Raw genomic sequence first — 15,083 nt, 5'->3', positions numbered from 1 at the left:
CTGTATGTTAGTACAGAGAAGTAAAGTTCTGATACTATAGTGCTTCATTAGTCAGACAGGTGATTGACATATAACACGTTAAATTATGTCATCATGTGTGGCGATATAGAAAGAAATAAGAAATACAGAAATAATGGCTTCATGCCACGTATGATGCTGGATGGACTAAGTCAGTCCACTGATGCTCATTATCCAGGGTGTTCATGTTCATATCCTGTAGAAAAGCCTTATCAGAACAGGTTTCAGTTAAAGAGCTGTAACACTAGAATTTTCATATCCTTTTAGGCTTTTTTTAGCGCCTAATCTTACTCAAAACATGGAATTTTGAGTTTTATTTATAAGTAAATGTTCTATGCCTCTCTGCTGTGGCAGCCAGACCATCAGGGTTGGCCACAGGGTGCCTTATGACCAGTAAATCACTCAACATGATTGGCCAATGTGGCCCTCAGATGTGACCTGATAGGATCTTAAGAGTAAACATGTGTGGTTAATGTAGGGACCCCAAGGAAAGGACGGCCCTGCTGGACCCAGAGGCCTGCCAGGATCAATGGTATGTATGCACTGCCTGGGGACAATTACACTGCAGCCACTGACCAAAAACTCTACACTTTATTCCTTCTGGAGTGATTACAGCCTTGTGAACAAAATGTGTATGGTTTTGGTCTGTATGGTTTTGTTTGTCACAATAAAATCAAATTATGCAATATCTAGGTTTGATTGCAACATATAACATGTTCAGAACTGCTAGAACTGCTCTCATTGGTTTTCTGTGTCAATAAGTATAGTTTAAGAACATATGTTTGTACTTATTAAATATATACTTTTACAGTGTTAAATGCAGATATCAGTGATACATAAATTAAAATTCCACAGATTTGATCAATGACCACAATTACTTCCTTAACATGAAGCCTGTAATCTATATAATTATTTTCACAAGCTCATGGCTGTGTCCTTATGTGAATCGGCTGTTTGGTTTGTCAGTGGTAAGAACCATTTCGTTTGTTGTGTTGCTTTGAGGGCCCACCTGGATCTCCTGGAATGCCCGGACCTACAGGAAAACCGGGCAAACCTGGTGACACAGGTGTTCCGGTGAGTGCAGTTTGGATCTTTATCCCCAACCAGGCACCTGAAGTAGCTCTGAACATGCAAGCGGGTCAGGATGTCCAGTCCAGAATGCTTCATCTCAGAGAGGACCATGATGTAACACTTGGCAGGCTGTACCATCAGCTCATTACAAAGATAATGAAGTGTCAAGCTCAGATCATCACACACTAAGGGCCTCTTTCTCTCTCTCTCACACACACACACACACACGCGCACACACACACACACACGCACACGCGCACACACACGCACACTCATTGGCCTCTCGATGCTTCATTTGTGCCTGATCGTTTTGCGCCTCCCCTGATACCCCCCTCCTCCTCCTCTCACCCACCTATCTCATCATTTGAGAACGTATCTTATCTCCTCTGAATACACATCCTGTGTATTTGTGCGGTTCCAGATCAGATTTTCAGATGTCGTGTCTCTTCAGTTTCTCCTCTTTGAAATAACTCAAAGGCCATGTTTGCAAAAATGACCCTGCAAATTTATATCCCATTTTAGAGCTCAGATGATTTGTGAAATATATTTCAGGAAGATCTTGCCGATCTCTGACTGAAATTTTTGTCCTGAATCATTGTGAAACGAGCCCCTGGTTTTTATCATGCTGTTGTAGATGATAATCATCGTCGTCTCTGAATGTATTAAAAACAGACTATTCATAAAGTGCTGGATATCGCTGCAGTACCATGTAATTTATGCTGTTTGTCATGCAGCTTCAGACCTCAAAACACAAGAGAGGAATAATTACCCTGAAAAACAAACACAAGCAACATCTGGTGTGTCAAGTATTTATTTATATATAAAATTTATCATTTAGCCTCTAAACATTAATCCACCGCAACAGTAAAGAAGAATAAGTAATCACATTTGTGTTTTTAAATTTGCCATTGCCTGTTTTGGATGATAGCCTTATAGTAGATATGCTGTAGTGCTCCATTGCCCTTAAGGATCATCTGTTATTCATGATTTTTTCTTTCTACTCATGAAGTCTATCAATACAAGGTGTAATTGGTAATTGAATTGTTCTCGTGAACTGGACGCCCGCCGACTGCCTTTGGCTTGGCCAAAAATACAGAGATTTAATGTCACATTGCTTTCTGTACGGTGTACATACTGATCTTAATGAACCATGGAACCTGAAAGGTTTAGGCACTGCGGTGTCTGAAGATTAAAGTTACCATTGATCCAAGTTTCGTCCGTCCTACCAATGCCAAAAGTATTCACTGATTCGCAGTCCAAAAGGTATTCATGTAATCCAAATGGGCCATAACTGCATTTGTAAAATTATGGCTTTATTACAAGCGATTCATTGGGAGAAGATGCCAGGGTCCTGCATTCGGAACTGCAGGCTGTCATGCCCATCTCATGCAGTTTGCTGTTGGAACTCCGTTTTGTTCAGAACAGGGAGGGAATGCAAAGTGTGTCTGCCAGATTACTGACCGTATGAGCAAGAGCCTGGCCTAACAGAATCCTCTCAGTGAGAACAACGAACTCACTCCTATGATGAAGTGCCTTTCGGGTGATGTTTCCATCGTTTCGCAAAAATCGCGTACAGTAACGGTTCTTTGGTGTAGCAGGGAGAACAGCTCCCTGGTGCGCCAGTTAATGCCCTCATGCCCATTGTCCACCCGTTTCACGATACATTACACACCGCTCTGGGGCAAATGAATCATTTGGAGGAGATGAACATTGCAGGACATTGTTTTAAAGTGCTGTAATCTAAATGGGGCTTGTCGTGATTGAGTCCATCCTGTGTGCAAGTGTCCAAATAAGTACACTTCAGCCTAGAATTAAAACCATGAAACCATACGTCCCATTGCAAGCCTTAGTAGTGCAACTCCCACCACTGATTAGCCCTAACAGAAGACACATAAGAATGACTGAAGTCCTGACCATTTAAAAATGATCAAATGTAGCTTTTCTGTTTAATTTGGATATATCTAAATGTTGAAAGAATAATATGCACAGCTAATTTTCTTTGCTTTTACTGTTACAGGGAGCAACAGGAGCTAAGGGAGATAAGGGAGACAGAGTAAGTACACAAGTTACATTTTCTGAAATTTGGTTGTTTTCCCAATAAAATATATCCTCAATATTTTGTTAGTTCAATAAGTATGTTTCATATGTAAATTATTGTCATTTTGGTGTGCTGCAAAATATATCTGCTTTGCATTAACATATTTTAAAAGTATTTGCAGTATATTCTTGAGCAAAACATGGGTCTCTAGTTGTTGAAAAGTAGAGAGATGGTTCATTCTGATTAAACCAATATTTTTTGTTTGTTTTTCAAGGGAGACTTTGCATCTCAAAGCATGATGCGGTCCATAGCCCGTCAAGTCTGTGAGCAGCTGGTCAATGGTAAGCAGCTTCGCAGGATATCCTAAAATCAGGTTTAAAAAACTCTTATTTTTTACCTCATGAGTTTTATTGCACAGATAAGCAAATTGCCAATTACAATAATATGAGTTTAAAAATGAATGTGCGATAGTCTTTTCCTGTGCCAAACCAAACCATCTGGCATAATTAACAGCACTTGCTTCCTGTTTTTATTTTTGTTGTATATTATATTCCAGGTCAGATGGGCAGAGTCAATCAGATGCTGAACTCCATTCCCAATGGTTACCGTAACAACAACCCCGGACCCCCCGGTCCCCCAGGCACACCCGGCAGTCAGGGACCCAGAGGAGAGCAGGGGCCAGCAGGTCGCAACGGCTTCCCAGGAAGCCCAGGTTTACCTGGCCGCCAAGGGGAGAGAGGTGCGTGCTCAGATCTCTGCATCAATGGTAGTGGCAACACTGGCACCAAGTCCACAGGAATGATGTGTGCCTTTCCGTTTGAATTTTTATGCTCTGAGGCAGGAATTATGAAAAATGGATGGCATGGACTACAGAGAGTCTTACTGTTAATGAAGCCTTTGTTTCTGTGGTTTATGATCTGCTAGTACAGTGAATTATGAATGGTTTGTGACCCTGCATGACTGTTTTGATGGATGCTGGACTCAGAAAGAGGCTCCATCACTTTCAGACATTCCATTCTCTCCAAGTAGAATTTCGAAATGCTTCCTGTTATGTATACGATATGGAATTTGTCTGCCGGAACCATCAGTTTTTAGATTCTGAAATGGTCTCTGGACACATTAAAAATGACTTCTGTGTGTGCGTGTGTGTGCGTGTGTGCGTGTTTGCGTGTGCGTGTGTGCGTGTGTGCGTGTGTGTCTGTGTGCGTGTGTGTTTGCAGGCCCTCCAGGGGAGAAGGGTGAAAGAGGAAGCGCAGGCATTGGCCAGAGAGGACAGAGAGGTTTATCTGGACCACCTGGTGAGTAACAGTATCACTGCATGAGGCATCTCTAATTTACAAAAACCCCCATTTCCACTCCCAACTCAGCACCTCGGAAAACCCACTGCCTCCCCACTGGCGCATAATCACACCATACAGCTACATTTCAGCCTGAAACACCAGGGACTTTCTGCAGAGCTTTAACCGTTCACCTGAAACAGCTGGCATCAGCGGGGCTGGGTCAGTAAATCTTTCACAGCACTTACCTCAGCACTTTGCATTCTTTCGGGAGGGAAATAGCTTCGCTAATGGTGGTCATTTCTTCCCTGTGCGTTGCAGAGGGGTTGGGGTGTTCCTCCCGGCTCAGGCTGTTTCAGAGACTAAGGGCCTGAGGCCTGCCTCGAAAGGCTGTACAGAGCAGCATCCATGCAGCTGCACTCAAACTGTACACCGACAGTCGAAGGTTCTCCCAGTTAAACGCGCTCCCTTTTGAGGAGCTGTATGCCCAGAGCTCTCTATCCAGATGTTCACACACTGCACTAAAGTCCCCATCATTGTTGCAACGGCAAGATCCTTGCTTAGTAAAATTTGGACACTCTTGATTGGCCATACCTAGCATCTGTGGCTTAATATCTGAACAAATAAATCTGTCATGAGAAGGCCAGGTGTGTTGTTGCCTATTGGACTGTTTAGAATCAGGTTCTGAAACCAGGCTCTGATAGTGTAACTGTCCCATAATTTCTTTGTGCTGAGATTTTTATGCGGGGTCACAGTTTTCATGTTCCATGTAGAAAATTGCCCCCCCCCCCCCAAAGACTAGAGTCCATAAAGGACACCTAGGGAGATTCTGTAAGAGATTTAATTGACACATTGATCTTTTTTGTATTCGTTTAGTAAGGACCATTGACTTTGTATCTGAAAATGAACACCAGAGAAAAGTGTTTGTTTTCATACACAAAACACATACAGATTGACTTGTTTTCCAAAAACCTGCAAATAGATATATGTGTTAATTGCATGACAGATTGATAATCTTTCACAGAGAACAGCCTCGGGTGGTCTTTGAAGGTGCAGATACAGCATTGATCCATATGATTCCTTTTAATGTGAGCAGCTCTTTCAAGAAACATTTTTAGTTTTTGGATTCAGAGATCAGCTGTTGTCCTCTACTGCTCTCTGGAGTTGTCCTGTCATTCTTAAGACGCCGATTCAGATACAGCAACCCTCAGCAGTCTGTCACCCCAAAGAGCAGAGATCTGGTTCTGTCACTGAGAACCAGGCTGAATTCTCATTGGCTCGCCACCCCTCCCCCCCCCCCCGGAAGGAACGGCTTTACGTTACAGCCAAACTGTAGCATGGGCCGTCCAACAAAAGCATGACTTCATCTGCCCAGAGGCTGTAGAGTAGCAGAAATAATAGAGTCTTCCACACTAATGGCAATACAGCGTGCTCGTCTAACGCAGCGAGTCCCCCAGGGGCCGGTCTGCTGCATGGGCAGCGGAAAAAAAACCATGCGATTCATTGAGGTCTGCAGCCCGGGGGTCAAACGCTGCCAAGACTGTTTCTGTGAATAAAGGGAAACCAAATTGCCTACAAGTAGGGGAAGCTAGTGAGGATGACTCACTGTCCAGGGCCTAATCAGATGGCTTCACAGTGAGCCCTCTCTGAGGTTTCATTGACAACACATGCAGGGGCTTATGGGAGTGAGAGATAGGGAAGAAGGGAAGCCCTCTAAACAGGGTTTATGCTGTCTAGACAGAACGAAAGGGGGGGAAAAAAAAGAACCAGTAACTGCAGTTTTTTTTTTTTTTGGTCATGAATTATCTAAATATTTAAATTACAGTGGCACAAACCAATTTTCTCCACTCACTGTAGTTGAAGATGATGTCATGGAGATGTGAAGCGTGGATTTTTTTTAACCCCCTCCTCCCCCTCCTCCCCCTCCTCCTCCTCCTCCTCTTCTGCCAGGCCCACCAGGCGAGTCTCGAACCGGTCCCCCAGGCCCTCAGGGTTCCGCCGGACCCCGCGGTCCTCCCGGCCGTTCGGGCGTGGCCGGAGTCAGGGGCCCGCCTGGCCCTCCTGGCTACTGCGACTCCTCCCAGTGCGTGGGCATCCCCTACAACGGACAAGGCTACCAAGGTATGAGCCCCGCTTCATAAGGGTACAGGCGGCCCAACAGTCTGTACTGTATCAAGTAAAAGCTGCATAGACAGAATAGGAAAATGTCAGCTGGAAAATGTTGTTTTCTTGTCTGTTTATATAGTAGTATCTCTTTCTAAGTAGCTTGTGTATGTGCTTGTGTAAATGCTGTTCATAATTTATCATAACTTCATTTATTGAATGAAATGAAGGAAAATCTCTTTTTTACCCCTGCTAACGTCCTCTTTAACCCGTTTCAGGTTCGCCATAGTACGTTTTCTAAGTCGCCTGCGCTGCTTACCGTATGAAATCCTGAGAGACCCGTTTCTGAGATATTTGCTCACGCTTAAAGAGCCACCATAACAATAACCACCACGGATATGATTAATGAACTTTGTTGACCATCGTTAAAAAAAAAAATGAAAAAATGAAAGAAAAAAATGAAAAAGGACTTGTACTAACAACACCTTAGAGCTACTAGATCAGAAAGCAACAGTGATGGCGACAGCGTAGTGGCCTGTTTGCATCTTGAAGCCAAACAGCGAAAAAAAGACAAAGAGCCTCATTTGGTGAAGGAGCATGTACAAACTACTAACAAGGGGGATCTATAACTGAGACAACAACAACCATGTTAACACGGTAACGTTGAGTTGATATCTGTAAATAAACTAATTGTGCCTTGTAAATGATTCTTTGACCCACGTCCACTAAAAATCAGTTTTAACACCCTTAGTGAGCTTGTGCATTGTAACTCACTGCTTGCTGGATGCCAACATAACCTCTTTTTTTTGAAGTGCCTAAGAGATGATGTACACAAAGACTCTGCTCAGGGCCCAAAAGAAGCACGTGCCATTTGTACATGTGACCCGGGAGGTTATTTTGTCTTTTTGTGTATGATTTTTTTTTTTTTTTTTTGGCTATCAGTGCTGAGAGCTGTCCTTTTTCAGTCATTTTTATTCATCCATTTTAGTTATTTTTTGTTACACCAGCAGAGTACAGTAACAGCAAAGGCTGGTGGTAGAATTTCTACTTGATTCTTACAATATTGTTTTGGACACGTTCAGTACTACAGCAAATATTGAATATGCAAGCAATAATGAATATGTAAAATAATTTTAATATCCCATCATTCACAGTTTGATTAAATCTTACTATACCAAGATGACCAACAAGCTGAACAAAGCACTCACCCATTGACAAATCATTGTAGCCTTTTAAATATACATTTACATTAATGCATAAATTTCCAGGACATTAGAGCTTGTTTCATTGAAACGTTAATTTCAGAAGATACCAGAGAAGGAGAACTGCCCTTTTTGCATGCTAAGTCAGAGTGCACACAAAGTTACTCTTCGATTGGCTGAAATAATATTTCCAACCAGACCCGTACAGAGCTGGGCCCGACACCCGGGTAGTTCCAATACCAGAAGAAGAGGAGTATGAGACAGACGTCTCACGCAAGCGACGCCGAAAGAGGTCACTACCGAGAGGGGAATCAGTGAGGATAGCACCATAAAAAAAGAGGATTATGTTCTTTCAAAACCATTATGATTTGTTATTGTTTTTTGTTTTCACATATGCTTCTGATAAGAAAAATTCAGACGAGACAAAATTTGGGGGTTTGATACCTCCCTATTTGGACATGCCTTTAAGCCTATGTGAATTTATTAAGTGGGGTGAGGGGGTGGGAGGTTGGAGGCAGTTGGGAGTTAAAGCAAAAAAAAAAAAAAAAAAAAAAAAAAACCCAAAATTTCCCCATTTCCAATTTCTTGAAAACCTGTGAGCTTCGTGTCTGTTCTCCTCCATGTCCCGGCTTGTAATATAACTGCATATATAGTCTATCAGAGTCCAAGGTGTACCGCACTCTTCTCATCTTATATATTGGCATTCAAAGACGTGATGGTTATACAGCAATAAACACGGATGCCTCCTCTTCTGTTCAGCACATTCCATCACAGACATCTCCATATTAAGGTGTATGGTATATTGCAATTATATATTTTGTCCTGTTTTTTTTTATTGTGAAGAGGATTGTTCATTTAAGTTCTACCTTCAGTTTTCCAGACTTCAATACATCAGTTACACATCGCTACCATTTTGTTATTTTAGACTAAATATTTATCAGTTTTATTATACCAATTCACAGCTGATTTTACCAAAGGTGGAATTGCATGTCTGTGGTGTATATTTAGTACATTTTTGTTTTTAATCAGAATATAGTTGTTGTTGTTGTTTATCGGTATCTAATGCAGTTGGAATTTGTTTGCAAGACTATGGATATAGAATTGCTGTTTCATGTTTTTAACTGCAAATTGTGAATTTCACAGCCTTATTTTCTTATTTATTTCTGAAACAGAAGAGGCATTTTTCAATAAAACTACTGAAAATATGCTACGTGTCAATCTCATTTCTATTCAATATGGCAGAACTCAACAATGGAGGAGGTGGAAACCATGACTTTGTATTATGTTATTGTTAGCTTTGTAGGCTGTTCTAGAGAGGAATGTATAACAACTAACTAATCACACAATAAGTATTTAGGTTTAACCATGGGGTAGTTAATGGTATCATTTCTGTCGACTGGTTTAGATTAATTTCTTTGACACCTTTCGAAAAAAAATAAACACAGTGAATGAGGCATAGTCTTACATTCACAATATATCACATGCATTCACAATATATATTGTTTTTATTTGAATTGCAGGTTACCTACAAAACAGCCCCTTAATGGTTAGAACTCTCATGCATGCCTTTTAGCACACTGAGTGCTTCACATCCATTCAATAGTATCCAATTCCTGTCTTCTGGGTCGCAGCGTTAGACAATCATTTCTAATTTACTGTTAATGCTATTATGATAGTCTTTTGATATTAAAAACCACATAATTTCAATATCTGAGATTCATCATGGTTGGTTACAAAAAAGAAAACACCATTTGGATGGTGTTTCTGCAGAATACCATACAGAACAGAAAGGGCCTCCCACAACAGCTTAGTCATTGGCCAGACCAGCTGGGGTCACAGTCTGCCTTTTGTAAAATTTCTTTCCAATAATAATCAATCACTGACCCACTTATGAATTTCAAAGGACTCAAACATGAACAAACAGTCTGGGGAAACTATGCTCTCCGAAATGCAATATTGATATGATTCAAATACAAGGGTGAGAGGGAACCTTTTGTTTCTCATTTCTGAGTTTTTAGACTGATGATTGATCGGAGTGAAATAAACAGCGAGGATTTTAAAATAAACTCGGGGAGTTGAAAGGACGCAGTGGCATGCACTGAATCATTCTGGGAGCATCAGCGTTCTGTGTGAGCTGTGGAGGAACAGATACCACGGGAGGTTTAGGCCTTTGAAGAGAAAATGATAGTAATCAAGTTGTAAAAAGACATAAGCCTGGATTGATGCTTTTGCAAAAAATATGTTAAAGATGGATTCTATTCAAGAAACCCAAGTTCAGAGCAAAGGTCAAGTTTCTCCTGTGGCCCCTTTCTTTCTTTGAAAAGGTGGTTGAAGAAGGACAGAGATTGAGAGGTTAGGAATAAAAGATACTCTGAGAGTCAGTCTGGGGAGTGGGAGGCTTGAATTTAAGGCGGTGAGGATACAGTATGTGATGACTGAGAACATATTTTTGTACAGTAGAGAGGACTGAACATTCACAGCTGAATTAGTTTAACATGAATGTATACACTAATTATGTGTTAATTAGTTTCAAACCTATTGTTTAGTCCTTTCACATATTTTCCTTATGGATCATGAGCCTGAATATGAGACAAAGAATAATTGCTAAATACACAAGCAAGGGAGACACATTTCATAGCGATAATTCAATCGAAACACCACATTAGCTAATGATGTTTAGCAGCATCTGGTTATGATTTACATTTAACTTGAACTAATACGTTCATACACTGCCTCATGCGCATTTTAGCACTTTCACCGCTTTGTGATGTGGCAATATTCCAAAATGATTCAAATCAGCTAAGAAACGAGATCAACATATCAATGTAAAACTCTTTTGATAACTTCATTCTGAGTGTGTGAACACCGGAGTCACTGTAAATTCGGCTGCCTGATATGAGAGGAGTCCTGTGACGTGCTCGGAATACGGGCACCACATAATTCCGTGACTTTGATTTAGATCAAACACATGCAGCCCTCGTCTGTATGTATGCTCATCTTCAAGTGTACCACATGATTTAAGGAGGTTCTCCATGGCTGACAGCAGCTCTGGCATGCTTCATCGAAGATCTGGTGCTTAATTTAAAAAGTATGGTGGAGTGCGTTGGCTCCTCCCCATACCAGTCTTATCAATATCCCCCTCTTTGATGTCTGTCATGACTGAGTGTTGGCTGAACTTGGTCTGGACCTTGCAGGCTAAAGTATGCTGAACAAGGGTAAAAAAAAAAAAACCTTTGATAGCAGAAAAATGCAAAACACATCTTCAGATTTTTTAAGGAAAACAGCAAACAGCAGCACTTAAGGTCAAGAGTTCTTACACAGGATTCAATAAATTCATTCTGGGCATAGAACCTAAAATATCACCATGGACAAACTCAAAATGTACTTTAAAAGGGACAGTTATTCACATCAAAGTATTATTAACAACTGCTTTTAAACAACTGATTCAAAAATAGGATCAGTATTGCTAATAACACATGCAAGTATTTACATATTTATATTACCCAATGTAAAGATTGAGCTTTCGATGCATAGTCTCTGAAATGCACAAGCGCACACACACACACACGCATGCACACACTGCACTGCATGAACAAAATGGTTCTGCAGATTACCAAATCTACCTCATTTGGAAAATTGACTTCTCCAAACAATGACCATGTGGTTTCTCTGAACAGATCCATTAGTGAATTTCAGCAGAGCACACTTTTGTGCTCTGTCAAATGCTGGCCACAATGAAGCAAAGAAACCAAACTGTTTATCGCAGTGGAGTATATGGAGATCCAAAAGTATCATCCAAGAGCCAGGTCGTGGTTGGTGGTGAGCCATCCTTGCAGGTCAGAGGTCATACTGCTGGCAGAGATTCAATGATTCTGGCACAGGGACACAAGAGTTTGCAGACTTACAAATGCCTGCACTGTAGATCCTTCTGGAACAAAAGCCTGCAGTTATGACAACAGAGCTTTCTTCAAAAGCACATATGGAGAATGTAGTGTACCTTCATAATTAGAAAAATGTATATGCAGTACCCCCCCGAACAAAGTGTGGAGTAAACTGATGTAGAATAAAACACTGAACAAATCATGCGATTCCCACCTTCAGATCGTATTACTTTTTGCATTTAGATTAACAATTTGCACAAATGATCAAAGGTCATAAGACAGACCATTTCAAAAACTGTGCAGACCGCTGTTTATATGTTGCTGTGAAGCACAATAAAAAAACCTAAATCTACTGTGTGCATTTTTTGAGGCTCTTTGCAGAACTATAAACTTTCAGATTTTCCCTTAGCCAAAAATGACTTCATGGAAAGCGAAGCGGAGCAGTCAAGCTCTGGCAGAAGGGGTTTGTCTGTCTTACATGAGATGCTTTTAAGCAGTCATTCTTTTTCCTGATAGCTGACTTATCTGGTTCACCACAACAATATTTCACAGGAGGCATGGTGACCAAGTAGGGGGATGAGAACAAGATGAATGGAAGGTTATTTGGACATGATGGAGGGGAAACTAACAGACTGAAAAAAAAGAGAGGAAGCTGTCCTGATGAATGTTCCAATAGATTCACAAACAGGAGCCAGACTCGATTCAGCACCTTACTCTCATAAATAAGAGCCAGGCACAGTCCAGTATATTACACTCAGAAATGGAATCTGGACCCAGTCCAGTACATCACATTCAAAAGCAGAGTCAGAACTCAGGGCAGAATGAGTGGGCAGCTACCTGTATATCATCAGTAATATTAACAACAAGGCTGCACACACAGAGAAATGGCATCTGTTTCACACACATAATTAAATAACTGTGAATCATTTTCTAAACAGAATTCAGCCATCAGATGAATCAGCGGGATTTGAGCGTATGCCCAATACACAGTGACTAAGGGCTTTGTGTTTCATAACTAGGAGAGCATGAGGATGCAATCAAAAATCTTTGAAAAATACACTCCCGCTGCTATGATTTCTTCTCCCCGGTCTGCCTGTGTTTTTCATGTTCACCAACACAATTCAAGACTTGCTGCTTTGCCAGAATCCCCAAAAGACTCCAAATTGCAACTGGTACAATATTTTGCGGCACATGTTTTAACCCGGGACATGTTCCAGTCAGTATGGTTTCGAAAAATCCCGAACCGGCTCCAACTTTCCCTCCGAGTTGTCTCTTGGGTCCTTCGTATTGACAAATAAAGCACTGAATTACACGGTTGAGCGGAGAGATTCTGTGTCTGGTTTAGTTTACTCTTGGGCTCGTGCAGCGTGTTCTTGTGCTTACTCAGCATCATGGCGTTATGTCTCGCGCAAATGTGAGCCTGAGAATCGGGTGGGCTTCAGTTGTGGATGCTGACTTTCCATGCCATTTTTAGAGCCTTGAATTCTAGAGTCTCCGTTTCGCCAATTACATGACTGTATGGTTATATTTATCATGTTCTCAGAGGTCAGCTCAGGAAGACATAACTCCCCTCAATGAGATCATACGAATTCTAATTCTAGATTCTGTAATTAACAACTAGATGGGCATTTGTTTACATGAGGCTGCATGCTAAGAAGTGGTCAGACCAAGTGACTCTGGAGCTGGGGTCATGGGTTTGAATCCCAGAAATTACACCGATTCTAGGCTAAAAACATTGGTGGCTGTGCCCCGTGTACCCAAATGCCACAGAACGCCGAATGCAATGACTAAAAATGGAAAAGTTTTTCGGCCAGTGAAATGACGCGTCCCAGTGTCATAAACCTTCTCACTTGACCCTTTGTGCCCACATCAAATACATAACGTCCCACACAGATTCCTCTCTGGACTCCCTGCTCCCATGGGGACACCACTTCTGCAGCAACACGACCGGCACTGGCTGTACTGGCATAAAAACACAGGTATAAATTGGTGGTGCACATAATCACAAATCAAAGAAGCTCTGAAGTACTGGCTGACTATTGCCCTCCAAGGCACACAGCCAGTGGATGAGAAGTCCTAAAGTACCCATAGCATTCTAACCCAGAACCTTTCCCATGACCTCTCTGCTTTGCGCTTCCAGTTGTATAATCCCATTGGAGCAGGCACAGCGGGTTGGAGGGATGCAAGATGAAAGATAAAGCTTAATGTCAGGTCGTATGAGGGGTGTAGTTATCGCCAAGCTTCATTAGGCCTGTGTAGCACTCCCATAATATTTTATGATGCATGATGTAAGAATCAATAGCTTACGACTGTTTGAATGCCCGCTGTTGTTTGTCTTTAAGCGTCAAAGAGGGTTTGTGAATGCTTGTGCCAAGAGCTGTGCAGGTGTTGTGTAACTGTGATGCTTCATAGTGATTTCACTCAAAAATAGACCCCACTTACTTTACTGCTTTCTTAACCTGTCCTACCAGGAAACCAACACAATGGCAGATTCCCGGCTCAGCATGCTGATTGGTATACCAAGTTATCGAAATGCAAAATCCAAAATCTGATCTACCTGGTATCATTCTAACCAAAGTAGTGAGAGTTACAGCGACAACAACAGAAAAAAAAAAAAATCTCCATACCCTTAATCAGATTCTGGCATGAAATGACTCGAGGAACCAATATATTTCCTTTTAACCTTTATGCGAAATTTTATACCTACTTACACTTTACCCAGCCAAAATAAAAAAATGAAAAAATTTTAGGGCCGGTACTGAATGAGGCATATTAAGTGACTGAAAAGTGGTTTTGGATTGAGGGTTTTGGAAAAGGGAGGCAAGAAGTCTGGTTCTTTCACGGCAGAGAGAGTACCCGCTGTGGGAAACAGGGGCGACCTGAACATGGGAGCATACACAGTGTGTGCGTTTAACCACAGAGAGCGGTGACAGTGTGTGCGTTTAGCCACAGAGAGCGGTGACAGTGTGTGCGTTTAACCACAGAGAGCGGTGACAGTGTGTGCGTTTAACCACAGAGAGCGGTGATCAGACTTTTTTTTTTTTTTTTTTTTACAATCTGAAACATTCCCAAGACTGTGCTAAAAACATTATGTCCTGTAGTTTGCCTAGCACATCATGCATGCACTCACATTTACCTTAGCTATGCTGATATGGTCGCTGTATCTTAGAAGGGGTTCCCTGGCATTCCCATCAAATGCCTGCGACCTTTATCAGTTAGTAATGCCTTAGATAAGAATGCCTGAGTCAGAAAAAGTGTGTCTGTGTAATGGTCAGACCTATTTGAAGGCCACTTAAACTTGTCAAACAGATTGCCTCTCTGTGATGAATCACTTGGGTGGACTTTATTCAAATGGCAGCAATTACTGATTACAATCTTGTGATAAAACATGTGGAATTCTCATCTCTGAAACTAAACTGGCTGATTCTTAATATTACGTGTGTGTGTGAGACCACGACTTTTTCATTAGATTCATACAATAGGAAAGAAGCAT

At 41.5% G+C, this 15,083-nt stretch overlaps 1 protein-coding gene across 1 annotated transcript in view; it reads left to right on the top strand.

The window, feature by feature from the left end:
- The window catches only part of col12a1b (collagen, type XII, alpha 1b), an 86,211-nt gene extending 77,601 nt beyond the window's left edge, over window positions 1–8,610 (top strand). Inside the window, exons 75-82 of the mRNA XM_036549253.1 lie at window positions 497–550; window positions 1,021–1,092; window positions 3,107–3,142; window positions 3,402–3,468; window positions 3,684–3,866; window positions 4,348–4,425; window positions 6,355–6,525; window positions 7,908–8,610. Coding sequence (XP_036405146.1) covers window positions 497–550; window positions 1,021–1,092; window positions 3,107–3,142; window positions 3,402–3,468; window positions 3,684–3,866; window positions 4,348–4,425; window positions 6,355–6,525; window positions 7,908–8,041 — 795 coding nt within the window. The 3' untranslated portion in view covers window positions 8,042–8,610. The remainder of the gene's footprint in view (window positions 1–496; window positions 551–1,020; window positions 1,093–3,106; window positions 3,143–3,401; window positions 3,469–3,683; window positions 3,867–4,347; window positions 4,426–6,354; window positions 6,526–7,907) is intronic.
- Window positions 8,611–15,083: the final 6,473 nt, after the last annotated feature.

This window comes from Megalops cyprinoides, chromosome 17, assembly GCF_013368585.1.
Source record: "Megalops cyprinoides isolate fMegCyp1 chromosome 17, fMegCyp1.pri, whole genome shotgun sequence".
Classification (NCBI taxonomy): Eukaryota; Metazoa; Chordata; class Actinopteri; order Elopiformes; family Megalopidae; genus Megalops; species Megalops cyprinoides.
This window is presented reverse-complemented; position numbering and strand designations above follow the sequence as displayed.